Source organism: Danio rerio, chromosome 4 (assembly GCF_049306965.1).
Source record: "Danio rerio strain Tuebingen ecotype United States chromosome 4, GRCz12tu, whole genome shotgun sequence".
Lineage (NCBI taxonomy): Eukaryota > Metazoa > Chordata > Actinopteri > Cypriniformes > Danionidae > Danio > Danio rerio.
In genome coordinates, this window is record NC_133179.1 from 42,099,627 (window position 1) to 42,124,921 (window position 25,295).

At 44.3% G+C, this 25,295-nt stretch overlaps 1 protein-coding gene and 18 non-coding genes across 21 annotated transcripts; 5 read left to right on the top strand and 14 right to left on the bottom strand.

Annotated features, from left to right (window-relative positions):
* Window positions 1–1,292: 1,292 nt before the first annotated feature.
* On the bottom strand, window positions 1,293–1,365 carry trnak-cuu (transfer RNA lysine (anticodon CUU)). The gene has a single exon. It is a non-coding gene; the product is annotated as a tRNA-Lys (tRNA).
* Window positions 1,366–2,808: 1,443 nt separating this feature from the next.
* trnan-guu (transfer RNA asparagine (anticodon GUU)) lies at window positions 2,809–2,882 on the bottom strand. The gene has a single exon. It is a non-coding gene; the product is annotated as a tRNA-Asn (tRNA).
* A 348-nt stretch (window positions 2,883–3,230) lies between these two features.
* trnan-guu (transfer RNA asparagine (anticodon GUU)) lies at window positions 3,231–3,304 on the bottom strand. Its single transcript has one exon. It is a non-coding gene; the product is annotated as a tRNA-Asn (tRNA).
* Window positions 3,305–4,501: 1,197 nt separating this feature from the next.
* Window positions 4,502–4,575, bottom strand: trnan-guu (transfer RNA asparagine (anticodon GUU)). The gene has a single exon. It is a non-coding gene; the product is annotated as a tRNA-Asn (tRNA).
* Window positions 4,576–4,919: 344 nt separating this feature from the next.
* trnan-guu (transfer RNA asparagine (anticodon GUU)) lies at window positions 4,920–4,993 on the bottom strand. Its single transcript has one exon. It is a non-coding gene; the product is annotated as a tRNA-Asn (tRNA).
* Window positions 4,994–5,343: 350 nt separating this feature from the next.
* trnan-guu (transfer RNA asparagine (anticodon GUU)) lies at window positions 5,344–5,417 on the bottom strand. Its single transcript has one exon. It is a non-coding gene; the product is annotated as a tRNA-Asn (tRNA).
* Window positions 5,418–5,766: 349 nt separating this feature from the next.
* On the bottom strand, window positions 5,767–5,840 carry trnan-guu (transfer RNA asparagine (anticodon GUU)). Its single transcript has one exon. It is a non-coding gene; the product is annotated as a tRNA-Asn (tRNA).
* Window positions 5,841–8,068: 2,228 nt separating this feature from the next.
* trnak-cuu (transfer RNA lysine (anticodon CUU)) lies at window positions 8,069–8,141 on the bottom strand. The gene has a single exon. It is a non-coding gene; the product is annotated as a tRNA-Lys (tRNA).
* A 1,443-nt stretch (window positions 8,142–9,584) lies between these two features.
* On the bottom strand, window positions 9,585–9,658 carry trnan-guu (transfer RNA asparagine (anticodon GUU)). Its single transcript has one exon. It is a non-coding gene; the product is annotated as a tRNA-Asn (tRNA).
* A 348-nt stretch (window positions 9,659–10,006) lies between these two features.
* Window positions 10,007–10,080, bottom strand: trnan-guu (transfer RNA asparagine (anticodon GUU)). Its single transcript has one exon. It is a non-coding gene; the product is annotated as a tRNA-Asn (tRNA).
* Window positions 10,081–10,188: 108 nt separating this feature from the next.
* On the bottom strand, window positions 10,189–10,261 carry trnak-cuu (transfer RNA lysine (anticodon CUU)). The gene has a single exon. It is a non-coding gene; the product is annotated as a tRNA-Lys (tRNA).
* Window positions 10,262–10,430: 169 nt separating this feature from the next.
* On the bottom strand, window positions 10,431–10,504 carry trnan-guu (transfer RNA asparagine (anticodon GUU)). The gene has a single exon. It is a non-coding gene; the product is annotated as a tRNA-Asn (tRNA).
* A 770-nt stretch (window positions 10,505–11,274) lies between these two features.
* On the bottom strand, window positions 11,275–11,348 carry trnan-guu (transfer RNA asparagine (anticodon GUU)). Its single transcript has one exon. It is a non-coding gene; the product is annotated as a tRNA-Asn (tRNA).
* Window positions 11,349–14,417: 3,069 nt separating this feature from the next.
* Window positions 14,418–17,419, bottom strand: LOC141381665 (uncharacterized). Of its 3 annotated transcripts, none has more exons than XM_073947690.1 (3): window positions 17,267–17,419; window positions 16,602–16,920; window positions 14,418–16,517 (listed from the first exon to the last, which is right to left on the bottom strand). In XM_073947690.1, the coding sequence occupies exons 2-3, from the start codon at window positions 16,913–16,915 to the stop codon at window positions 15,662–15,664; spliced, it is 1,170 nt and encodes a 389-aa protein (XP_073803791.1). In that variant the 5' UTR covers window positions 16,916–16,920; window positions 17,267–17,419; the 3' UTR covers window positions 14,418–15,661. The 3 variants fall into 3 exon arrangements, with proteins under 3 accessions (XP_073803791.1, XP_073803790.1, XP_073803789.1); XM_073947689.1 differs by having other exon boundaries at window positions 17,230–17,419; XM_073947688.1 differs by having other exon boundaries at window positions 14,418–16,920; window positions 17,230–17,419.
* Window positions 17,420–19,636: 2,217 nt separating this feature from the next.
* Window positions 19,637–19,710, top strand: trnan-guu (transfer RNA asparagine (anticodon GUU)). Its single transcript has one exon. It is a non-coding gene; the product is annotated as a tRNA-Asn (tRNA).
* A 1,445-nt stretch (window positions 19,711–21,155) lies between these two features.
* On the top strand, window positions 21,156–21,228 carry trnae-cuc (transfer RNA glutamic acid (anticodon CUC)). The gene has a single exon. It is a non-coding gene; the product is annotated as a tRNA-Glu (tRNA).
* Window positions 21,229–22,423: 1,195 nt separating this feature from the next.
* On the top strand, window positions 22,424–22,496 carry trnak-cuu (transfer RNA lysine (anticodon CUU)). Its single transcript has one exon. It is a non-coding gene; the product is annotated as a tRNA-Lys (tRNA).
* A 110-nt stretch (window positions 22,497–22,606) lies between these two features.
* On the top strand, window positions 22,607–22,680 carry trnan-guu (transfer RNA asparagine (anticodon GUU)). The gene has a single exon. It is a non-coding gene; the product is annotated as a tRNA-Asn (tRNA).
* Window positions 22,681–23,277: 597 nt separating this feature from the next.
* trnae-cuc (transfer RNA glutamic acid (anticodon CUC)) lies at window positions 23,278–23,350 on the top strand. The gene has a single exon. It is a non-coding gene; the product is annotated as a tRNA-Glu (tRNA).
* The last annotated feature ends 1,945 nt before the right edge of the window (window positions 23,351–25,295 follow it).

The following is a 25,295-nucleotide window of genomic DNA, read 5'->3' on the forward strand; positions in this document are numbered from 1 at the left end:
GAAAGAGAGGTAACAGAAACGCCCAATGTGGGGCTTTAACCCACGACGCTGAGATTAAGAGTCTCATGCTCTATCGACTGAGCTAGCGGGGATGATGAGAAGCTCTTTTAGGAACCAGAAAACGTTTACAGTAATACCTTCCCTACCCGTGACAATCTTCTGCTAAATCCTGATTTCATCTTGTAACGCTGGACAGAATGTGGCCCAGGATCTATGTCCAGTGCACGTGTTAGCAGTTGCAAGGCAGCAAAATGCCTAATTCGTGCCTGGGTGGGCTTGAACCACCAACCTTTCAGTTAACAGCCGAACGCGCTAACCGATTACGCCACAGAGACTTAGTGAAGGTGACCTACAGTGGTAGAAACCCGGAACTTTGTCTCAAAAGGTCTGCTATATGAACCCTAATGATAGTTTGCTGAGAGAAAGAGAGAAAAGTAACAGGAACGCCCAACGTGGGGCTCGAACCCACAACCCTGACATTAAGAGTCTCATGCTCAACCGACTGATCTAGCCAGGCTGATGAGATGAACTTTTAAGAGCTAAAAACTCTTTACAGTAATACCTTCCCTACCCGTGACAATGTTCTGCTAAATCCTGATTTCGTCTTGTAACGCTGGACAGAATGTGGCCCAGGATCTATGTCCAGTGCACGTGTTAGCAGTTGCAAGGCAGCAAAATGCCTAATTCGTACCTGGGTGGGCTTCAACCACCAACCTTTCAGTCAACAGCCGAACGCGCTAACCGATTGCGCCAAAGAGACTTAGTAAAAGGTCACCTACAGTGGTAGAAACGCGGAACTTTGTCTCAAAAGGTCTGTTATATGAACCCTAATGTAAGTTTACTGAGAGAGAGAGAAAAGTAACAGAAACGCCCAACGTGGGGCTCAAACCCACAACCCTGACATTAAGAGTCTCATGCTCTACCGACTGAGGTAGCCAGGCGGATGAGGAGTCCTCACTAGAACTAGACACTGTTAACAGTAATACCTTCCCTACCCGTGACAATATTCTGCTAAATCCTGATTTCATCTTGTAACGCTGGACAGAATGTGGCCCAGGATCTATGTCCAGTGCACGTGTTAGCAGTTGCAAGGCAGCAAAATGCCTAATTCGTCCCTGGGTGGGCTTGAACCACCAACCTTTTAGTTAACAGCCGAACGCGCTAACCGATTGCGCCAAAGAGACTTAGTGAAAAGTCACCTACAGTGGTAGAAACGCGTAACTTTGTCTCAAAGTCTGCTACATTAAACCTTATGTAAGTTTGCTGGGAGAGAGAGAGAAAAGTAACAGGAACGCCCAACGTGGGGCTCGAACCCACGACCCTGAGATTAAGAGTCTCATGCTCTACCGACTGAGCTAGCCGGGCTGATGAGAAGCTCTTTTAGGAACCAGAAACCCTTTACAGTAATACCTTCCCTACCCGTGACAATCTTCTGCTAAATCCTGATTTCATCTTGTAACGCTGGACAGAATGTGGCCCAGGATATATGCCCAGTGCACGGTTTAGCAGTTGCAAGGCAGCAAAATGCCTAATTCGTCTCTGGGTGGGCTTCAACCACCAACCTTTCACTTAACAGCCTAACGCGCTAACCGATTGCACCACAGAGACTTAGTGAAAAGTCACCTACAGTGGTAGAAATGCGTAACTTTGTCTCAAAGTCTGCTACATGAACGCTAATGTAAGTTTGCTGGGAGAGAGAGAGAAAAGTAACAGGAACACCCAACGTGGGGCTCGAACCCACAACCCTGACATTAAGAGTCTCATGCTCTACCGACTGAGCTAGCCGGGCTGATGAGATGTACTTTTAAGAGCTAAACACTCTTTACAGTAATACCTTCCCTACCCGTGACAATCTTCTGCTAAATCCTGATTTCGTCTTGTAACGCTGGACAGAATGTGGCCCAGGATCTATGTCCAGTGCACGTGTTAGCAGTTGCAAGGCAGCAAAATGCCTAATTCGTACCTGGGTGGGCTTCAACCACCAACCTTTCAGTCAACAGCCGAACGCGCTAACCTATTGCGCCAAAGAGACTTAGTAAAAGGTCACCTACAGTGGTAGAAACGTGGAACTTTGTCTCAAAAGGTCTGCTATATGAACCCTTATGTAAGTTTGCTGAAAGAGAGAGGGAAAAGTAACAGAAACGCCCAACGTGGAGCTCAAACCCACAACCCTGACATTAAGAGTCTCATGCTCTACCGACTGAGCTAGCCAGGCGGATGAGGAGTCTCCACTAGAACTAGACACTGTTAACAGTAATACCTTCCCTACCCGTGACAATATTCTGCTAAATCCTGATTTCATCTTGTAACGCTGGACAGAATGTGGCCCAGGATCTATGTCCAGTGCACGTGTTAGCAGTTGCAAGGCAGCAAAATGCGTAATTCATCCCTGGGTGGGCTTGAACCACCAACCTTTCAGTTAACAGCCGAACGCACTAACCGATTGCGCCACAGAGACTTAGTGAAAAGTCACCTACAGTGGTAGAAACGCGTAACTTTGTCTCAAAGTCTGCTACATTAAACCTTATGTAAGTTTGCTGGGAGAGAGAGAGAAAAGTAACAGGAACGCCCAACATGGAGCTCGAACACACGACCCTGAGATTAAGAGTCTCATGCTCTACCGACTGAGCTAGCCAGGCGGATGAGGAATCCCCACTAGAACTAGACACTGTTAACAGTAATACCTTCCCTACCCGTGACAATATTCTGCTAAATCCTGATTTCATCTTGTAACGCTGGACAGAATGTGGCCCATTATCTATGTCCAGTGCACGTGTTAGCAGTTGCAAGGCAGCAAAATGCTTGATCCGTCCCTGGGTGGGCTTGAACCACCAACCTTTCAGTTAACAGCCGAACGCGCTAACCGATTGCGCCACAGAGACTTAGTGACAGGTCAACTACAGTGGTAGAAACGCGGAACTTTGTCTCAAAAGGTCTGCTATATGAACCCTAATGTAAGTTTGCTGAGAGAGAGAAAAGTAACAGAAACGCCCAAAGTGGGGCTCAAACCCATGACCCTGACATTAAGAGTCTCATGCTCTACCGACAGAGCTAGCCAGGCAGATGAGGAGTCCCCACTAGAACTAGACACTGTTAACAGTAATACCTTCCCTACCCGTGACAATCTTCTGCTAAATCCTGATTTCATCTTGTAACGCTGGACAGAATGTGGCCCAGGATCTATGTCCAGTGCATGTGTTAGCAGTTGCAAGGCAGCAAACTGCCTAATTCGTCCCTGGGTGGGCTTGAACCACCAACCTTTCAGTTAACAGCCGAACGCGCTAACCGATTGCGCCACAGAGACTTAGTAAAAGGTCACCTACAGTGGTAGAAACGCGGAACTTTGTCTCAAAGTCTGCTACATGAACCCTAATGTAAGTTTGCTGGGAGAGAGAGAGAAAAGTAACAGGAACACCCAACGTGGGGCTCGAACCCACAACCATGACATTAAGAGTCTCATGCTCTACCGACTGAGCTAGCCGGGCTGATGAAAGCTCTTTTAGGAACCAGAAACCGTTTACAGTAATACCTTCCCTACCCGTGACAATGGTCTGCTAAATCCTGATTTCATCTTGTAACGCTGGACAGAATGTGGCCCAGGATCTATGTCTAGTGCACGTGTTAGCAGTTGCAAGGCAGCAAAATGCCTAATTCGTCCCTGGGTGGGCCTGAACCACCAACCTTTCAATTAACAGCCGAACGCGCTAACCGATTGCGCCACAGAGACTTAGTAAAAGGTCACCTACAGTGGTAGAAACGCGGAACTTTGTCTCAAAGTCTGCTACATGAACCCTAATGTAAGTTTGCTGGGAGAGAGAGAGAAAAGTAACAGGAACACCCAACGTGGGGCTCGAACCCACAACCCTGACATTAAGAGTCTCATGCTCTACCGACTGAGCTAGCCGGGCTGATGAGATGAACTTTTTAGAGCTAAACACAGTTTACAGTAATACCTTCCCTACCCGTGACAATGTTCTACTAAATCCTGATTTCGTCTTGTAACGCTGGACAGAATGTGGCCCAGGATCTATGTCCAGTGCACATGTTAGCAGTTGCAAGGCAGCAAAATGCCTAATTCGTCCCTGGGTGGGCTTGAACCACCAACCTTTCAGTTAACAGCCGAACGAGCTAACCGATTGCACCACAGAGACTTAGTGAAAGGTCACCTACAGTGGTAGAAACGCGGAACTTTGTCTCAAAGTCTGCTACATGAACCGTAATGTAAGTTTGCCGGGAGAGAGAGAGAAAAGTAACAGGAACGCCCATCGTGGGGCTCGAACCCACGACCCTGACATTAAGAGTCTCACGCTCTACCGACTGAGCTAGCCGGGCTGATGAGAGGCTCTTTTAGGAACCAGAAACCGTTTACAGTAATACCTTCCCTACCCGTAACAATCTTCTGCTAAATCCTGATTTCATCTTGTAACGCTGGACAGAATGTGGACCAGGATCTATGTCCAGTGCACGTGTTAGCAGTTGCAAGGCAGCAAAATGCCTATTTCGTCCCTGGGTGGGCTTGAACCACCAACCTTTCAGTTAACAGCCGAACGCGCTAACCGATTGCGCCACAGAGACCTAATGAAAGATCACCTACAGTGGTAGAAAAGCGGAACTTTGTCTCAAAAGGTCTGGCATATGAACCCTAATGATAGTTTGCTGAAAGAGAGTTAACAGAAACGCCCAATGTGGGGCTCTAACCCACGACGCTGAGATTAAGAGTCTCATGCTCTACCGACTGAGCTAGCCAGGCTGATGAGAAGCTCTTTTAGGAACCAGAAACCGTTTACACTAATACCTTCCCTACCCGTGACAATCTTCTGCTAAATCCTGATTTCATCTTGTAACGCTGGAAAGAATGTGGCCCAGGATCTATGTCCAGTGCACATGTTAGCAGTTGCAAGGCAGCAAAATGCCTAATTCGTCCCTGGGTGGGCTTGAACCACCAACCTTTCAGTTAACAGCCGAATGCGCTAACCGATTGCGCCACAGAGACTTAGTAAAAGGTCACCTACAGTGGTAGAAACGCGGAACTTTGTCTCAAAGTCTGCTACATGAACCCTAATGTAAGTTTGCTGGGAGAGAGAGAGAAAAGTAACAGGAACACCCAACGTGGGGCTCGATCCCACAACCCTGACATTAAGAGTCTCATGCTCTACCGACTGAGCTAGCCGGGCTGATGAGAGGCTCTTTTAGGAACCAGAAACCGTTTACAGTAATACCTTCCCTACCCGTGACAATCTTCTGCTAAATCCTGATTTCATCTTGTAACGCTAGACAGAATGTGGCCCAGGATCTATGTCCAGTGCACGTGTTAGCAGTTGCAAGGCAGCAAAATGCCTAATTCGTCCCTGGGTGGGCTTGAACCACCAACCTTTCAGTTAACAGCCGAACGCGCTAACCGATTGCACCACAGAGACCTAGTGAAAGGTCACCTACAGTGGTAGAAACGCGGAACTTTGTCTCAAAGTCTGCTACATGAACCCTAATGTAAGTTTGCCGGGAGAGAGAGAGAAAGTAACAGGAACGCCCATCGTGGGGCTCGAACCCACGACCCTGACATTAAGAGTCTCACGCTCTACCGACTGAGCTAGCCGGGCTGATGAGAGGCTCTTTTAGGAACCAGAAACCGTTTACAGTAATACCTTCCCTACCCGTGACAATCTTCTGCTAAATCCTGATTTCATCTTGTAACGCTAGACAGAATGTGGCCCAGGATCTATGTCCAGTGCACATGTTAGCAGTTGCAAGGCAGCAAAATGCCTAATTCGTCCCTGGGTGGGCTTGAACCACCAACCTTTCAGTTAACAGCCGAACACGCTAACCAATTGCGCTACAGAGACTTAGTGAAAGGTCACCTACAGTGGTAGAAACGCGGAACTTTGTCTCAAAGTCTGCTACATGAACCCTAATGTAAGTTTACTGGGAGAGAGAGAGAAAAATAACAGGAACGCCCAACGTGGGGCTCGAACCTACAACCCTGACATTAAGAATCTCATGCTCTACCGACTGAGCTAGCCGGGCTGATGAGATGAACTTTTAAGAGCTAAACACTGTTTACAGTAATACCTTCCCTACCCGTGACAATACTCTGCTAAATCCTGATTTCGTCTTGTAACGCTGGACAGAATGTGGCCCAGGATCTATGTCCAGTGCACGTGTTAGCAGTTACAAGGCAGCAAAATGCTTGATCCGTCTCTGGGTGGGCTTGAACCACCAACCTTTCAGTTAACAGCCTAACGCGCTAACCGATTGCGCCACAGAGACTTAGTGAAGGTGACCTACAGTGGTAGAAACCCGGAACTTTGTCTCAAAAGGTCTGCTATATGAACCCTAATGATAGTTTGTTGAGAGAAAGAGAGAAAAGTAACAGGAACGCCCAACGTGGGGCTCGAACCCACAACCCTGACATTAAGAGTCTCATGCTCAACCGACTGATCTAGCCAGGCTGATGAGATGAACTTTTAAGAGCTAAAAACTCTTTACAGTAATACCTTCCCTACCCGTGACAATGTTCTGCTAAATCCTGATTTCGTCTTGTAACGCTGGACAGAATGTGGCCCAGGATCTATGTCCAGTGCACGTGTTAGCAGTTGCAAGGCAGCAAAATGCCTAATTCGTCCCTGGGTGGGCTTGAACCACCAAGCTTTCAGTTAACAGCCGAACGCGCTAACCGATTGCGCCACAGAGACCTAGTGAAAGGTCACCTACAGTGGTAGAAACGCGGAACTTTGTCTCAAAAGGTCTGCTATATGAAGCCTAATGATAGTTTGCTGAGAGAAAGAGAGGTAACAGAAACGCCCAATGTGGGGCTTTAACCCACGACGCTGAGATTAAGAGTCTCATGCTCTATCGACTGAGCTAGCGGGGATGATGAGAAGCTCTTTTAGGAACCAGAAAACGTTTACAGTAATACCTTCCCTACCCGTGACAATCTTCTGCTAAATCCTGATTTCATCTTGTAACGCTGGACAGAATGTGGCCCAGGATCTATGTCCAGTGCACGTGTTAGCAGTTGCAAGGCAGCAAAATGCCTAATTCGTGCCTGGGTGGGCTTGAACCACCAACCTTTCAGTTAACAGCCGAACGCGCTAACCGATTACGCCACAGAGACTTAGTGAAGGTGACCTACAGTGGTAGAAACCCGGAACTTTGTCTCAAAAGGTCTGCTATATGAACCCTAATGATAGTTTGCTGAGAGAAAGAGAGAAAAGTAACAGGAACGCCCAACGTGGGGCTCGAACCCACAACCCTGACATTAAGAGTCTCATGCTCAACCGACTGATCTAGCCAGGCTGATGAGATGAACTTTTAAGAGCTAAAAACTCTTTACAGTAATACCTTCCCTACCCGTGACAATGTTCTGCTAAATCCTGATTTCGTCTTGTAACGCTGGACAGAATGTGGCCCAGGATCTATGTCCAGTGCACGTGTTAGCAGTTGCAAGGCAGCAAAATGCCTAATTCGTACCTGGGTGGGCTTCAACCACCAACCTTTCAGTCAACAGCCGAACGCGCTAACCGATTGCGCCAAAGAGACTTAGTAAAAGGTCACCTACAGTGGTAGAAACGCGGAACTTTGTCTCAAAAGGTCTGTTATATGAACCCTAATGTAAGTTTACTGAGAGAGAGAGAAAAGTAACAGAAACGCCCAACGTGGGGCTCAAACCCACAACCCTGACATTAAGAGTCTCATGCTCTACCGACTGAGGTAGCCAGGCGGATGAGGAGTCCTCACTAGAACTAGACACTGTTAACAGTAATACCTTCCCTACCCGTGACAATATTCTGCTAAATCCTGATTTCATCTTGTAACGCTGGACAGAATGTGGCCCAGGATCTATGTCCAGTGCACGTGTTAGCAGTTGCAAGGCAGCAAAATCCCTAATTCGTCCCTGGGTGGGCTTGAACCACCAACCTTTCAGTTAACAGCCGAACGCGCTAACCGATTGCGCCAAAGAGACTTAGTGAAAAGTCACCTACAGTGGTAGAAACGCGTAACTTTGTCTCAAAGTCTGCTACATTAAACCTTATGTAAGTTTGCTGGGAGAGAGAGAGAAAAGTAACAGGAACGCCCAACGTGGGGCTCGAACCCACGACCCTGAGATTAAGAGTCTCATGCTCTACCGACTGAGCTAGCCGGGCTGATGAGAAGCTCTTTTAGGAACCAGAAACCCTTTACAGTAATACCTTCCCTACCCGTGACAATCTTCTGCTAAATCCTGATTTCATCTTGTAACGCTGGACAGAATGTGGCCCAGGATATATGCCCAGTGCACGGTTTAGCAGTTGCAAGGCAGCAAAATGCCTAATTCGTCTCTGGGTGGGCTTCAACCACCAACCTTTCACTTAACAGCCTAACGCGCTAACCGATTGCACCACAGAGACTTAGTGAAAAGTCACCTACAGTGGTAGAAATGCGTAACTTTGTCTCAAAGTCTGCTACATGAACGCTAATGTAAGTTTGCTGGGAGAGAGAGAGAAAAGTAACAGGAACACCCAACGTGGGGCTCGAACCCACAACCCTGACATTAAGAGTCTCATGCTCTACCGACTGAGCTAGCCGGGCTGATGAGATGTACTTTTAAGAGCTAAACACTCTTTACAGTAATACCTTCCCTACCCGTGACAATCTTCTGCTAAATCCTGATTTCGTCTTGTAACGCTGGACAGAATGTGGCCCAGGATCTATGTCCAGTGCACGTGTTAGCAGTTGCAAGGCAGCAAAATGCCTAATTCGTACCTGGGTGGGCTTCAACCACCAACCTTTCAGTCAACAGCCGAACGCGCTAACCTATTGCGCCAAAGAGACTTAGTAAAAGGTCACCTACAGTGGTAGAAACGTGGAACTTTGTCTCAAAAGGTCTGCTATATGAACCCTTATGTAAGTTTGCTGAAAGAGAGAGGGAAAAGTAACAGAAACGCCCAACGTGGAGCTCAAACCCACAACCCTGACATTAAGAGTCTCATGCTCTACCGACTGAGCTAGCCAGGCGGATGAGGAGTCTCCACTAGAACTAGACACTGTTAACAGTAATACCTTCCCTACCCGTGACAATATTCTGCTAAATCCTGATTTCATCTTGTAACGCTGGACAGAATGTGGCCCAGGATCTATGTCCAGTGCACGTGTTAGCAGTTGCAAGGCAGCAAAATGCGTAATTCATCCCTGGGTGGGCTTGAACCACCAACCTTTCAGTTAACAGCCGAACGCACTAACCGATTGCGCCACAGAGACTTAGTGAAAAGTCACCTACAGTGGTAGAAACGCGTAACTTTGTCTCAAAGTCTGCTACATTAAACCTTATGTAAGTTTGCTGGGAGAGAGAGAGAAAAGTAACAGGAACGCCCAACATGGAGCTCGAACACACGACCCTGAGATTAAGAGTCTCATGCTCTACCGACTGAGCTAGCCAGGCGGATGAGGAATCCCCACTAGAACTAGACACTGTTAACAGTAATACCTTCCCTACCCGTGACAATATTCTGCTAAATCCTGATTTCATCTTGTAACGCTGGACAGAATGTGGCCCATTATCTATGTCCAGTGCACGTGTTAGCAGTTGCAAGGCAGCAAAATGCTTGATCCGTCCCTGGGTGGGCTTGAACCACCAACCTTTCAGTTAACAGCCGAACGCGCTAACCGATTGCGCCACAGAGACTTAGTGACAGGTCAACTACAGTGGTAGAAACGCGGAACTTTGTCTCAAAAGGTCTGCTATATGAACCCTAATGTAAGTTTGCTGAGAGAGAGAAAAGTAACAGAAACGCCCAAAGTGGGGCTCAAACCCATGACCCTGACATTAAGAGTCTCATGCTCTACCGACAGAGCTAGCCAGGCAGATGAGGAGTCCCCACTAGAACTAGACACTGTTAACAGTAATACCTTCCCTACCCGTGACAATCTTCTGCTAAATCCTGATTTCATCTTGTAACGCTGGACAGAATGTGGCCCAGGATCTATGTCCAGTGCATGTGTTAGCAGTTGCAAGGCAGCAAACTGCCTAATTCGTCCCTGGGTGGGCTTGAACCACCAACCTTTCAGTTAACAGCCGAACACGCTAACCGATTGCGCCACAGAGACTTAGTGAAAAGTCACCTACAGTGGTAGAAACGCGTAACTTTGTCTCAAAGTCTGCTACATTAAACCTTATGTAAGTTTGCTGGGAGAGAGAGAGAAAAGTAACAGGAACGCCCAACGTGGGGCTCGAACCCACAACCCTGAGATTAAGAGTCTCATGCTCTACCGACTGAGCTAGCCGGGCTGATGAGAAGCTCTTTTAGGAACCAGAAACCGTTTACAGTAATACCTTCCCTACCCGTGACAATCTTCTGCTAAGTCCTGATTTCATCTTGTAACGCTGGACAGAATGTGGCCCAGGATCTATGTCCAGTGCATGTGTTAGCAGTTGCAAGGCAGCAAAATGCCTAATTCGTCCCTGGGTGGGCTTGAACCACCAACCTTTCAGTTAACAGCCGAACGCGCTAACCGATTGCGCCACAGAGACTTAGTGAAAAGTCACCTACAGTGGTAGAAACACGGAACTTTGTCTCAAAAGGTCTGCTATATGAACCCTAATGTAAGTTTGCTGAGAGAGAGAAAAGTAACAGAAACGCCCAACGTGGGGCTCAAACCCACGACCCTGACATTAAGAGTCTCATGCTCTACCGACTGAGCTAGCCAGGCCGATGAGGAGTCCCCACTAGAACTAGACACTGTTAACAGTAATACCTTCCCTACCCGTGACAATCTTCTGCTAAATCCTGATTTCGTCTTGTAACGCTGGACAGAATGTGGCCCAGGATCTATGTCCAGTGCACGTGTTAGCAGTTGCAAGGCAGCAAAATGCCTAATTCGTACCTGGGTGGGCTTCAACCACCAACCTTTCAGTCAACAGCCGAACGCACTAACCGATTGCGCCAAAGAGACTTAGTAAAAGGTCACCTACAGTGGTAGAAACGCGGAACTTTGTCTCAGAAGGTCTGCTATATGAACCCTAATGTAAGTTTGCTGAGAGAGAGAAAAGTAACAGAAACACCCAATGTGGGGCTCAAACCCACGACCCTGACATTAAGAGTCTCATGCTCTACCAACTGACCTAGCCGGGCTGATGAGATGAATGTGTAAGAGCTAAACACTGTTTACAGTAATACATTCCCTACCCGTGACAATGTTCTGCTAAATCCTGATTTCATCTTTTAACGCTGGACAGAATGTGGCCCAGGATCTATGTCCAGTGCACGTGTTAGCAGTTACAAGGCAGCAAAATGCTTGATCTGTCCCTGGGTGGGCTTGAACCACCAACCTTTCAGTTAACAGCCAAACGCGCTAACCGATTGCGCCACAGAGACTTAGTGAAAGGTCACCTACAGTGGTAGAAACGCGGAACTTTGTCTCAAAACGTCTGCTATACGAACGCTAATGTAAGTTTGCTGAGAGAAAGAGAGGTAACAGAAAAGCCCAACGTGGGGCTCGAACCCATGACCCTGACTTTAAGAGTCTCATGCTCTACCGACTGAGCTAGCCAGGCGGATGAGGAGTCCCCACTGGAACTAGACACTGTTAACAGTAATACCTTCCCGACCCGTGACAATGTTCTAGTAATCCTGATTTCATCTTGTAACACTGGACAGAATGTGGCCCAGGATATATGCCCAGTGCACATGTTAGCAGTTGCAAGGCAGCAAAGTGTGTAATTCGTCAGTGGGTGGGCTCGTATCACCAACCTTTGGGTCATTATATCTTGTTTAATACCCATTTTATTCATTTATACTATTCATTTTATTTATTTACTAATTTATATTAATATGCGAATATGTCTCAATAAATAATTAAAATTTTGTTAATTAGTTGAGTGCTATAGGTCTTACAAAAGCCTTTTATCTAAAAATAGCGTAAAAACTCTTAACTGTACATAAGCTCATTGATCTCTCCATTTTTCTTCTTAAAATAGGTCTCCGGTAATTCATCTTCATCGCCCAACTTTTTTTTTTTTCAATTATTTCAATGCAGTCTTTTGGTATTGCTTTTTTCAGCTCATTACATTGTCTTTGTAATTTTGCTTTAACAACTCTTTTATACCCATCCTCCACAATTACTTTTAATGGTACAAATCCTTTTATTACTTCATATAATACATCTTTAACTTGTCTTAATCCTCCGTCCCACCATTCCTTAAAATATAAAACATTTCCTTCACTTAAAATTGTTTAATTCAGTAAAAGTGGTTGTTCTAGAATCTGCGCCCTTGCTTTTGGTATAATCAACAAATTTTCTAAAAATCCCCCTCATGATTCTAAGACCTCAACATAAAATTTTGGCAGACCTGCTATCAATCCGTTTCTTCATCTTCATCCATAAAACATTACATCCCATATTAAAATGTCCACATTTCTTCAAATAATAACCCAACACACTTTTCCAAATCACACCCATTTTCCCTTCCAAAAACCTTTGAATAATCTTAATTGTTAATGTTTTCATTTTTAAAAAACTATCCAAAAGTCCCAGACCTCCTTCTTTTACCTCCCAAATCAAAGTATAATAAGCAATCTTGGCTCTTCCATTTCCCCACAAAAACTTTAAAACTACATCATTTATTTTTTCATAGTATACTTCAGGCAACGCAGTTACACTTAACACATACCAGACCTTTGACAACATTAAAGCATTTAAGATGAATACTTTCCTTTTAACGTCAAATTTCTAGCTTTCCAAAATCTCAGTCTTTTCTCAATTCCATTTAAAACTCACTCCCAATTTAAAATATATGCTTTATTAAAATCCATCCCCACCCAAATTCCCAACATTTTTGTATGTTCCTTTTCTTCTTTAAAGGGTATATGTTGTGTTATTTCTTTTACTCTTCCCACCCTCATGCATAAACATTTTCCAACATTAACCTTAGCTCCTGATGCTTTACAATATCGCTCTAAAATCCCCAAAGATGTAGTATCATCAGCGTATTGATTCACAGCTTCTCTGTTGTCATTGTTTTCTATTTGTATCCCTTTAATGCTTCTATCTGATTTTATTGCCAATCCCAGTGGCTCAGCTTCCAGTGTGTATAATAAAGCAGTCAATGGACATCCTTGCCTTATTGATCTAGTTGGTTGAAGGCATTCTGTTAAAAAAAATACATTTAATACAAGTTAAAATATCTGTATAAAAAATTTGAATCCATTTTCTAAAATTTTCCCCAAAACCAAACTCCTTAAGAACTGCAAATAAAAATCATGCTCTACCCTGTCAAAAGCCTTCTCCAGATCTAAACCTATTAAAACACCCCCTTTCTCCTTTTCTTGCATATAGTAGACAATTTAGCTTACCCAATTCACCTGTACCGCATGTTTTTTCGATTGTGGGGAAAACCAGAGCACCCAGAGGAAACCCACGTGAACACTGGGAGAACATGCAAACTCCACACAGAAATGCCAACTGACCAGCGCACAGTACTGTGTGTGTGTGTGTGTATGTATACATATATTGCATAAACTTTTCTAATATATTTGTTTTTGTTTTATTATTAATTTAATTTGTATTTATTTACTTTTTTACGGTAAATACAATTGTCATTACTATACGCAATTTTTTCCTATATTTGTGTCTGCCTATTATTGTAATTGTATTACTTCTTCCTTGTTTATGCATGTAATGCCTACTTGTTTTGCATATTTTTTGAACATTTAATAAAAATAAATAAATTAATAAAAACATAAAAATTAGATGTAGTATATAATCCCAAATCTTATTTTAAAAAAGTTGGTGGTATGGAGTTTCTTTTAAAGTGTGACTTTAAGATTCATAAACTCATATTAGGCTAAAAAAAGTCTCCTCTTTCTCTTTTCTTCTGGAGAAAGTATTATTTGTTTTATTTCAGCTCGAATAAAAGCTGTTTTTTATTCTAAACTTTATACTTAAACCATTTTAAAGACAAAACCATTAGCCCCTTTAAGCTATTTTTTTCCCAATAGTCTACAGAACAAACCATCCTTATACAATAACTTGTCTAATTTAATGTCATCATGGCAAACATAAAATAAATCAGTTATTAGAGATTAGTTATTAAAACTATTATGTTTATTATGTATCTTATCTCCATTAAACAGAAAAATAAACTTTTTTTTTTTACTTGTTCAAACTACTTAATTAAAATGTGCTGAAATAACACAACTCTTGAGATTTCATTGGGACAACTTAATGTTCAGTCCACATACATTTATTAAAAGTGTTAAGTTAACTTAATTTGTGTTGTGACAACATGAAAGAATTGTGTGGAACCCTGCACAAATATGGTGATCGGTTCATAATAAGTTGAAGCACATTGTCAGATTTTACTGTATTTGGCTTAACCGTTCTTGGGTGGCTCGCCAATGTATACATGACTCTAATACATCAAATAAGTAAGCTGACCAAAGTTCTTAAAGGGAGAAGACTTTATTGAAGACAATTAATTGTGCAGTTCATCAGCAGTGATGTTAACTTGTCCGTCTACAAGTAACTTAAACCAAAGTACAGTCTGTGAGACACTAATTTATAGCAAAGCATGAAACCCCCCTGGAGATTACCCAACTGCTTTGGTTGGGTCACATCTCTTGAGTTCCTGTAGGTCATTTGGTCCACACCTTATCAGAAGCAGATACTTGTTGCATATGAAACAAGCCAATACAATCTATTAACATATAGAGTTGTTTTGCCTTCTTGAAGCCAGATATTAACTCTCACAACCTGGTACCAGGCTGTGACCCCTGATCTACACGACAAAACAGCTGGCAAAATCTTCACCCCTTTTCAGTTGAGTTTCAATTTTCAGGTGTTCAAAGGGTTTCATTATCGGTAACTTGATATGCATTCAAGAGTTCACACATGTTTGGCATGCTATACCGGAAGAGACCTAAGCTCATAAGATCCTCGAGCCCTGGGCTACCTCCCGTAAGCAGGACAAGAGGGGAGTGTGAGCTCAGGTAGATCTTGATGAACTCCCCAGACTTCTTTCTATTCTAATGACAGATATAGGGTCGGCTAAAGGGAGATATAAGGCTTACTAAGAGCTAGACTATGGTGCCAATTTAATGTCCAGTTTACTTAGGTTGTGTATTTTTGGACTGTGGGAGAAAACCAGGGGAAACCCACGCGAGCACAGGGAGAATGAGCAAACTCTGCACAAAAATGTCAACTGGTTAGTAGGGACTTTAACCTGCGACATTCTTACTGTGAGGCAACAGTGCTAACCACTGGCTAATCATTGGCTGCCGTGTTGCCCAATCTATTAAGGAGGGGGAGTAAGGGTGGGAGAGGGATTCTTCAAGACTAAGATAACTGAGTTAAGCTACGGTCACACTGGGCTTTTCCTCCCATAGACTTGCATTCATACGCAAGTGAATGCGTCAGACCAAAAACACAAGGTCATGCGTCAATAGCGCCGAATTTCACAAGCTCAAACTCTAGTGTGACCGCAGCTTTAAGAAACTCTTGTTATTCATAGTGAGTTAGGAATTATCTCATTGGTGAATCATGTTTTAGCTACTGCTGGACCAGCCGTGGACAATCATAAGCATGTGATCCTCTCAAAAGTAGTTTATAAATAAACTTCACTTGAATGAACAGCCAAACTACATGAAAAAGCTGCCGTTTTTAATATACCCGTGTTTGTGTGGACAAGGCCTCAATGTTGAGGACTCTGCTCTCCATTGTGAAGCTTCATGTGAGTGTTGAGGCTTCTTTTACTTTTAAAGCCCTTTCCACACTCACAGCATCTAAAACGATCTTCTCTTGAGTGAGTCTTCATGTGTTGCTTAATGGTGTCTTTGCGTGTGAGACTCTTTCCACACTGATCACATGTGAACACTATGGTTCCAGTGTGACCATTTATGTGGTTCTTGAGGCTAAATTTGGTTGTGAAGCTCTTTCCACACTGAGCACATGCAAACGGCTTCTCTCCAGTGTGAGTTCTCATGTGGTGATTAAGTGTGTTTTTATGTGGGAAACTTTTACCACACTCTGTGCATGTGTAAGGTTTCTCTCCAGTGTGAATCCTCATGTGGATGTAAAGGTCTTGTTTTTTACCTAAACTCTTTCCACACTGTTCGCAGGTGTAAGGTTTCTCCCTAGTGTGAACTCTCATGTGAGCAATCAGGTTTAGCTTTGTACTGAAATTCTTTCTACACTGTTTACAGCTGAAAGGCTTCTCTCCAGTATGAGTTCTCATGTGCACTTCCAAGTTTCTTGCATGACAGAAGCTTTTTCCACACTGTTGGCATGTGTACGGCCTCTCTCCAGTGTGAATTCTCATGTGGGCTTTAAAGCTTCGTTTTTGACTAAAACTCTTTCCACACTGTTCGCAGGTGTAAGGTTTCTCCCCTGTGTGAACTCTCATGTGAACATCAAGGTTTGGCTTTTGACTAAAACTCTTTCCACACTGCTTACAGCTGAAAGGCTTCTCTCCAGTGTGAATTCTCATGTGTGCTGCAAAGTGTCCAGTATGATAAAAGCTTTTTCCACACAGTTGGCATGTGTACAACCTCTCTCCAGTGTGAATTCTCATGTGTGCTGCAAAGTGTCCAGTATGATAAAAGCTTTTTCCACACAGTTGGCATGTGTACAACCTTTCTCTAGTGTGAATTTTCATGTGGGCTTTAAAGCTTTGTTTTTGACCAAAACTCTTTCCACACTGTTCGCAGGTGAAAAGTTGCTCCCTAGTGTGAACTCTCATGTGAACATCAAGGTTTGACTTTTGACTGAAACTCTTCCCACACTGTTTACAGCTGAAAATACACCCCAATTTGGATTTCCGAGGTCTTCCGTGTGAAGTCTTTTTAGTCAGTGTGGGTTTTTTATCAGTCGTTATTTCTTGGGGTTTCTCAAACTGCTGCTTCTCATCTATTTCATTCTGTTGATGAGTCTCTTCTTTCAGCACCATCAAATCTAAAAAAAAAAAGTTAGCTTTGTAACACTCGTCTTTAAATCAACGGGATACACAAGAAAAAAACAAAAGATATGGTTCAATTCTCTAGTTTCTGTATTCAAATTTTTTCATGGATTGAGAGATTATGTATGTATTAGAACCACAAATGTCACTGAACAAGTCTTAACAATGAAACAAAAACACAAACAACATTTATACAATAACATAATACAAAAATGGTGAGTGAGGGTGTGTGTGTATGTATGTATGTATATGTGCAAAGTCCAAAGTCCGTGGATGAGAGTATATGCAAAATGGATTGTTCTCACCAGAAAAGTTTGAGTCCAGATAATTGTACCATCTTACGTTGCAAGTGTCCTCTTAGGATAGTCTTTACTTCAGACGTGAAAGACTAACAAGTCCAAAAAGGGCAAAAAATCCACACAAACGAATTGTCCTTTGCACACGAAAACAAGAAAAAGGTAGACCTTGGCAAACTCTTACTCCATGTGCTCCTCTGACTTCTTCAGATGACACTGTGAGTAATGTCCAGGTGCCCTCTATCTCCCCCTTGTGGTGAGTATGTTATGTGAATGTGTATATATAAAAAAAAGATCAACAGAACAGGAAATAGAACACCGATACATTCACCTCACCTCATCCCTTCAAAATAAAGAATCTAAAATAAAAGTCCATTACTCATTTGTATATTCGTAGCCTCAAGAACCGTGAGTATGCTTTACTGCCAGGCCTATTCACACATTTAATGAACATAACAGAAAGCGTACCTCAATTATGTGGCAGCGCTACAAAGGTATTACTGTAAATGGTGTCTAGCTCTTGAAAAGGCTTCTCGTCAGTTCGGCTACCTCAGTCGGTAGGGCATGAGACTCTTAATCTCAGGGTCGTGGGTTAGAGCCCCACGTTGGGTGTTTCTGTTACTTTTCTCTCTCTCTCCCAGCAAACTTACATTATGCTTTGTATAGCAGACTTTGAGACAGAGTTCTGTGTTTCGACCACTGTAGGTGACCTTTCACTAAGTTTCTGTGGCGCAATCGGTTAGCGTGTTTGGCTGTTAACTGAAAGCTTGGTGGTTGAAGCCCAGCCAGGGACGAATTAGGCATTTTGCTGCCTTGCAACTGCTAACACGTGCACTGGACATAGATCCTGGGCCACATTCTGTCCAGCGTTACAAGATGAAATCAGGATTTAGCAGAACATTGTCACGGGTAGGGAAGGTATTACTGTTAACAGTGTCTAGTTCTAGCGGGGACTCCTTATCTGCCTGGCTTGCTCAGTCGGTAGAGCATGAGACTTTTAATGTCAGGGTCGTGGGTTCAAGCCCCACGTTGGGCGCTTCTGTTATTTTTCTCTCTCTATCTCAGCAAACTTACATTAGCGTTCGTATAGCAGACCTTTTCAGACAAAGTTCCGCGTTTCTACCACTGTAGGTGACCTTTCATTAAGTCTCTGTGGCGCAATAGGTTAGCGCGTTCGGCTGTTAAGTGAAAGGTTGGTGGTTCAAGCCCACCTAGGGACGAATTAGGCATTTTGCTGCCTTGCAACTGCTAACACGTGCACTGGACATAGATCCTGGGCCACATTCTGTCCATCGTTACAAGATGAAATCAGGATTTAGCAGAACATTGTCATGGGTAGGGAAGGTATTACTGTAAACGGTTTCTAGCTCCTAAAAGAGCTTCTCATCAGCCCCGCTAGCTCAGTCGATAGAGCATGAGACTCTTAATCTCAGGGTCGTGGGTTAGAGCCCCACATTGGGCGTTTCTGTTACCTCTCTTTCTCTCAGCAAACTATCATTAGGGTTCATATATCAGACCTTTTGAGACAAAGTTCCGCGTTTCTACCACTGTAGGTGACCTTTCATTAAGTCTCTGTGGCGCAATAGGTTAGCGCGTTCGGCTGTTAAGTGAAAGGTTGGTGGTTCAAGCCCACCTAGGGACGAATTAGGCATTTTGCTGCCTTGCAACTGCTAACACGTGCACTGGACATAGATCCTGGGCCACATTCTGTCCATCGTTACAAGATGAAATCAGGATTTAGCAGAACATTGTCATGGGTAGGGAAGGTATTACTGTAAACGGTTTCTAGCTCCTAAAAGAGCTTCTCATCAGCCCCGCTAGCTCAGTCGATAGAGCATGAGACTCTTAATCTCAGGGTCGTGGGTTAGAGCCCCACATTGGGCGTTTCTGTTACCTCTCTTTCTCTCAGCAAACTATCATTAGGGTTCATATATCAGACCTTTTGAGACAAAGTTCCGCGTTTCTACCACTGTAGGTGACCCTTCACTAAGTCTCTCTGGCGCAATCGGTTAGCGCGTTCGGCTATTAACTGAAAGCTTGGTGGTTGAAGCCCAGCCAGGGACGAATTAGGCATTTTGCTGCCTTGCAACTGCTAACACGTGCACTGGACATAGATCCTGGTCCACATTCTGTCCAGCGTTACAAGATGAAATCAGGATTTAGCAGAACATTGTCACGGGTAGGGAAGGTATTACTGTAAACAGTGTTTAGATCTTTTAAGAGCTTCTAATCAGCCCGGCTAGCTCAGTCGGTAGAGCCTGAGACTCTTAATCTCAGGGTCGTGGGTTCGAGCCCCAAGTTGGGCGTTCCTGTTACTTTTCTCTCTCTCTCCCAGCAAACTTACAAAAGGGTTCATATAGCAGACCTTTTGAGACAAAGTTACACGTTTCTACCACTGTAGGTGACCTTTCACTAAGTCTCTGTGGCGCAATCGGTTAGCGCGTTCGGCTGTTAACTGAAAGGTTGGTGGTTCAAGCCCACCCAGGGACGAATTAAGTATTTTGCTGCCTTGCAACTGCTAACACGTGCACTGGACATAGATCCTGGGCCACATTCTGTCCAGCGTTACAGGATGAAATCAGGATTTAGCAGAAGATTGTCACGGGTAGGGAAGGTATTACTGTTAAGAGTGTCTACTTCTTGTTGGAACTCCTCATCCGCCCGGCTAGCTCAGTCGGTAGAGCATGAGACTCTTAATCTCAGGGTCATGGGTTCGAGCCCCAAGTTGGGTGTTCCTGTTACTTTTCTCTCTCTATCTCAGCAAACTTACATTAGCATTCGTATGGCAGACCTTTTGAGACAAAGTTCCGCGTTTCTACCACTGTTGGTGATCTTTCACTAAGTCTCTGTGGCGCAATCGGTTAGCGTATTCAGCTGTTAACTGAAAGCTTGGTGGGTCAAGCCCAGCCATGGACGAATTAGGCATTTTGCTGCCTTGCAACTGCTAACACGTGCACTGGACATAGATCCTGGGGCACATTCTGTCCAGCGTTACAAGATGAAATCAGGATTTAGCAGAACATTGTCATGGGTAGGGAAGGTATTACTGTAAACGGTTTCTAGCTCCTAAAAGTGCTTCTCGTCAGCCCCGCTAGCTCAGTCGATAGAGCATGAGACTCTTAATCTCAGTGTCGTGGGTTAGAGCCCCACATTGGGCGTTTCTGTTACCTCTCTTTCTCTCAACAAACTATCATTAGGGTTCATATAGCTGACCTTTTGAGACAAAGTTCTGACTTTCTACCACTGTAGGTGACCTTTCACTAAGTCTCTGTGGTGCAATTGGTTAGTGCGTTCGGCTGTTAACTGAAAGGTTGGTGGTTCAAGCCCACCCAGGTACGAATTAGGCATTTTGCTGCCTTGCAACTGCTAACACGTGCACTGGACATAGATCCTGGGCCACATTCTGTCCAGCGTTACAAGATGAAATCAGGATTTAGCAGAAGATTCTCATGGGTAGGGAAGGTATTACTGTAAATGGTGTCTAGCTCTTGAAAAGGCTTCTCGTCAGCTCGGCTAGCTCAGTCGGTAGGGCATGAGACTCTTAATCTCAGGGTCGTGGGTTAGAGCCCCACGTTGGGCGTTTCGGTTACCTCTCTGTCTCTCTCTCTCAGCAAACTTACATTAGGGTTCATATGGCTGACCTTTTGAGACAAACTTCTGACTTTCTACCACTGTAGGTGACCTTTCACTAAGTCTCTGTGGTGCAATCGGTTAACGCGTTCGGCTGTTAACTAAAAGGTTGGTGGTTGAAGCCCACCCAGGGACGAACTAGGCATTCTGCTGCCTTGCAACTGCTAAACCGTGCACTGGGCATATATCCTGGGCCACATTCTGTCCAGCGTTACCAGATGAAATCAGGATTTAGCAGAAGATTGTCACGGGTAGGGAAGGTATTACTGTAAACAGTGTCTAGCTCTTGAAAGTACTTCTCATCAGCCTAGCTGGCTCAGTCGGTAGAGCATGAGACTCTCAATCTCAGGGTTGTGGGTTAGAGCCCCATGTTGGGTGTTTCTGTTACTTTTCTCTCTCTCTCTCAGCAAACTTACATTATGCTTTGTATAGCAGACTTTGAGACAGAGTTCTGCGTTTCGACCACTGTAGGTGACCTTTCACTAAGTTTCTGTGGCGCAATCGGTTAGCGTGTTCGGCTGTTAACTGAAAGCTTGGTGGTTAAATCCCAGCCAGGGACGAATTAGGCATTTTGCTGCCTTGCAACTGCTAACACGTGCACTGGACATAGATCCTGGTCCACATTCTGTCCAGCGTTACAAGATGAAATCAGGATTTAGCAGAACATTGTCATGGGTAGGGAAGGTATTACTGTAAACGGTTTCTAGCTCCTAAAAGTGCTTCTCGTCAGCCCCGCTCGCTCAGTCGATAGAGCATGAGACTCTTAATCTCAGTGTCGTGGGTTAGAGCCCCACATTGGGCGTTTCTGTTACCTCTCTTTCTTTCAACAAACTATCATTAGGGTTCATATAGCTGACCTTTTGAGACAAACTTCTGACTTTCTACCACTGTAGGTGACCTTTCACTAAGTCTCTGTGGTGCAATTGGTTAGCGCGTTTGGCTGTTAACTGAAAGCTTGGTGGTTGAAGTCCAGCCAGGGACTAATTAGGCATTTTGCTGCCTTGCAACTGCTAACACATGCACTGGACATAGATCCTGGGCCACATTCTGTCCAGCGTTACAAGATGAAATCAGGATTTAGCAGAAGATTGTCACGGGTAGGGAAGGTATTACTGTAAATGGTGTCTAGCTCTTGAAAAGGCTTCTCGTCAGCTCGGCTAGCTCAGTCGGTAGGGCATGAGACTCTTAATCTCAGGGTCGTGGGTTAGAGCCCCATGTTGGGTGTTTCTGTTACTTTTCTCTCTCTCTCAGCAAACTTACATTATGCTTTGTATAGCAGACTTTGAGACAGAGTTCTGCGTTTCGACCACTGTAGGTGACCTTTCACTAAGTTTCTGTGGCGCAATCGGTTAGCGTGTTCGGCTGTTAACTGAAAGCTTGGTGGTTAAATCCCAGCCAGGGACGAATTAGGCATTTTGCTGCCTTGCAACTGCTAACACGTGCACTGGACATAGATCCTGGGCCACATTCTGTCCAGCGTTACAAGATGAAATCAGGATTTAGCAGAACATTGTCACGGATAGGGAAGGTATTACTGTAAACAGTGTTTAGATCTTAAAAGAGCTTCTCATCAGCCCGGCTAGCTCAGTCGGTAGAGCATGAGACTCTTAATCTCAGGGTCGTGGGTTCGAGCCCCACGTTGGGCGTTCCTGTTTCTTTTCTCTCTCTCTCCCAGCAAACTTACAAAAGGGTTCATATAGCAGACCTTTTGAGACAAAGTTACGCGTTTCTACCACTGTAGGTGACCTTTCACTAAGTCTCTGTGGTGCAATCGGTTAGCGCGTTCGGCTGTTAACTGAAAGGTTGGTGGTTCAAGCCCACCCAGGGACGAATTAGGCATTTTGCTGCCTTCCAACTGCTAACACGTGCACTGGACATAGATCCTGGGCCACATTCTGTCCAGCGTTACAAGATGAAATCAGAATTTAGCAGAAGATTGTCATGGGTAGGGAAGGTATTACTGTAAATGGTGTCTAGCTCTTGAAAAGGCTTCTCGTCACTTCGGCTAGCTCAGTCGGTAGGGCATGAGACTCTTAATCTCAGGGTTGTGGGTTAGAGCCCCACGTTGGGCGTTTCTGTTACCTCTCTGTCTCTCTCTCTCAGCAAACTTACATTAGGGTTCATATGGCTGACCTTTTGAGACAAACTTCTGACTTTCTACCACTGTAGGTGACCTTTCACTAAGTCTCTGTGGTGCAATCAGTTAGCGCGTTCGGCTGTTAACTGAAAGGTTGGTGGTTGAAGCCCACCAAGGGACGAACTAGGCATTTTGCTGCCTTGCAACTGCTAAACCGTGCACTGGGCATATATCCTGGGCCACATTCTGTCCAGCGTTACCAGAGGAAATCAGGATTTAGCAGAAGATTGTCACGGGTAGGGAAGGTATTACTGTAAACAGTGTCTAGCTCTTGAAAGTACTTCTCATCAGCCTAGCTGGCTCAGTCGGTAGAGCATGAGACTCTCAATCTCAGGGTTGTGGGTTAGAGCCCCATGTTGGGTGTTTCTGTTACTTTTCTCTCTCTCTCTCAGCAAACTTACATTATGCTTTGTATAGCAGACTTTGAGACAGAGTTCTGCGTTTCGACCACTGTAGGTGACCTTTCACTAAGTTTCTGTGGCGCAATCGGTTAGCGTGTTCGGCTGTTAACTGAAAGCTTGGTGGTTGAAGTCCAGCCATGGGCGAATTAGGCATTTTGCTGCCTTGCAACTGCTAACACGTGCACTGGACATAGATCCTGGGCCACATTCTGTCCAGCGTTACAAGATGAAATCAGGATTTAGCAGAACATTGTCATGGGTAGGGAAGGTATTACTGTAAACGGTTTCTAGCTCCTAAAAGTGCTTCTCGTCAGCCCCGCTCGCTCAGTCGATAGAGCATGAGACTCTTAATCTCAGTGTCGTGGGTTAGAGCCCCACATTGGGCGTTTCTGTTACCTCTCTTTCTCTCAACAAACTATCATTAGGGTTCATATAGCTGACCTTTTGAGACAAAGTTCTGACTTTCTACCACTGTAGGTGACCTTTCACTAAGTCTCTGTGGTGCAATTGGTTAGCGCGTTCGGCTGTTAACTGAAAGGTTGGTGGTTCAAGCCCACCCAGGTACGAATTAGGCATTTTGCTGCCTTGCAACTGCTAACACGTGCACTGGACATAGATCCTGGGCCACATTCTGTCCAGCGTTACAAGATGAAATCAGGATTTATCAGAAGATTGTCACGGGTAGGGAAGGTATTACTGTAAATGGTGTCTAGCTCTTGAAAAGGCTTCTCGTCAGCTCGGCTAGCTCAGTCGGTAGGGCATGAGACTCTTAATCTCAGGGTCGTGGGTTAGAGCCCCATGTTGGGTGTTTCTGTTACTTTTCTCTCTCTCTCTCAGCAAACTTACATTATGCTTTGTATAGCAGACTTTGAGACAGAGTTCTGCGTTTCGACCACTGTAGGTGACCTTTCACTAAGTTTCTGTGGCGCAATCGGTTAGCGTGTTCGGCTGTTAACTGAAAGCTTGATGGACAAGAAACAAAAATATTCCAATATGCAGATGATACAACTCTTTTAATGAAAGATATCGAAAGTGTAAAGAAAGCAATGCAAATAGTGCAAAAATACTGTCGAGGATCAGGAGCAAAAATAAATGAAAGTAAAACGGAATACATGAGATTAGGAGAGGTAGGGAATTTAGCAGAGCTGTTCACTTTTAAAGAAACTAAAGAAATTAAGATTTTAGGAGTTTTAATGGGGAAGGATGAAAAGAAAGCAGATGATACAATGTGGGAGGAAGTGCTGGGAGGGATTGAGAAAAGACTAAAATTCTGGAAAAACAGGACATTGACATTAAAAGGGAAGGTTTTAGTGTTAAATGTTTTAATGGTGTCAAAGCTGTGGTATATTTTATATGTGTCTGCAATGCCGATGTGGGCAGAAAAAAGGCTGAAAAAATGTTTTTTCGATTTTTTATGGGAGGGGAAACCGGCAAAAATAGCACATGCTACTTTAATAGGGGAAGTGGATAAGGGAGGACTAGGGTTGATGGACGTAGAGCAAAGAAAAAATAGTTTGAGGGTCAAAATAATAAAAAAGTACTTTGACAAAGAAACTGACACAACGTGGAAAGGAACTGTGGGATATTTTTTAAATAAATGTGGTAATTTTAATTTGGGGGACAGTATTTTATGGATGAAAACAAAACACTGGATGGCGGAGAGGGTGCCGGACTTTTAAAAAGAATTGTTAAGAGCTTGGGGCAAATTTTTAAACAATGTGCATTTTAAACCTCTAGGGAGAGAGAACATTTTAAATCAGCCTCTTTTCTTAAACAACTGCATTTTAAATCAAGGGAGGGATTTTTTTAAAGAAATGGTGGGTGGCAGGAATAGTAAAAGTAAGGGATATTTTATATGAGTTTAAAGAAGGTTTTTTACCAGTACAATGCATTATTGATGCCATGGA

Bases quoted from the DNA above. Each gene is read 5' to 3' on its own strand.
- LOC141381665 (XM_073947688.1), bottom strand. From the start codon at position 16,915: ATGGTGCTGAAAGAAGAGACTCATCAACAGAATGAAATAGATGAGAAG.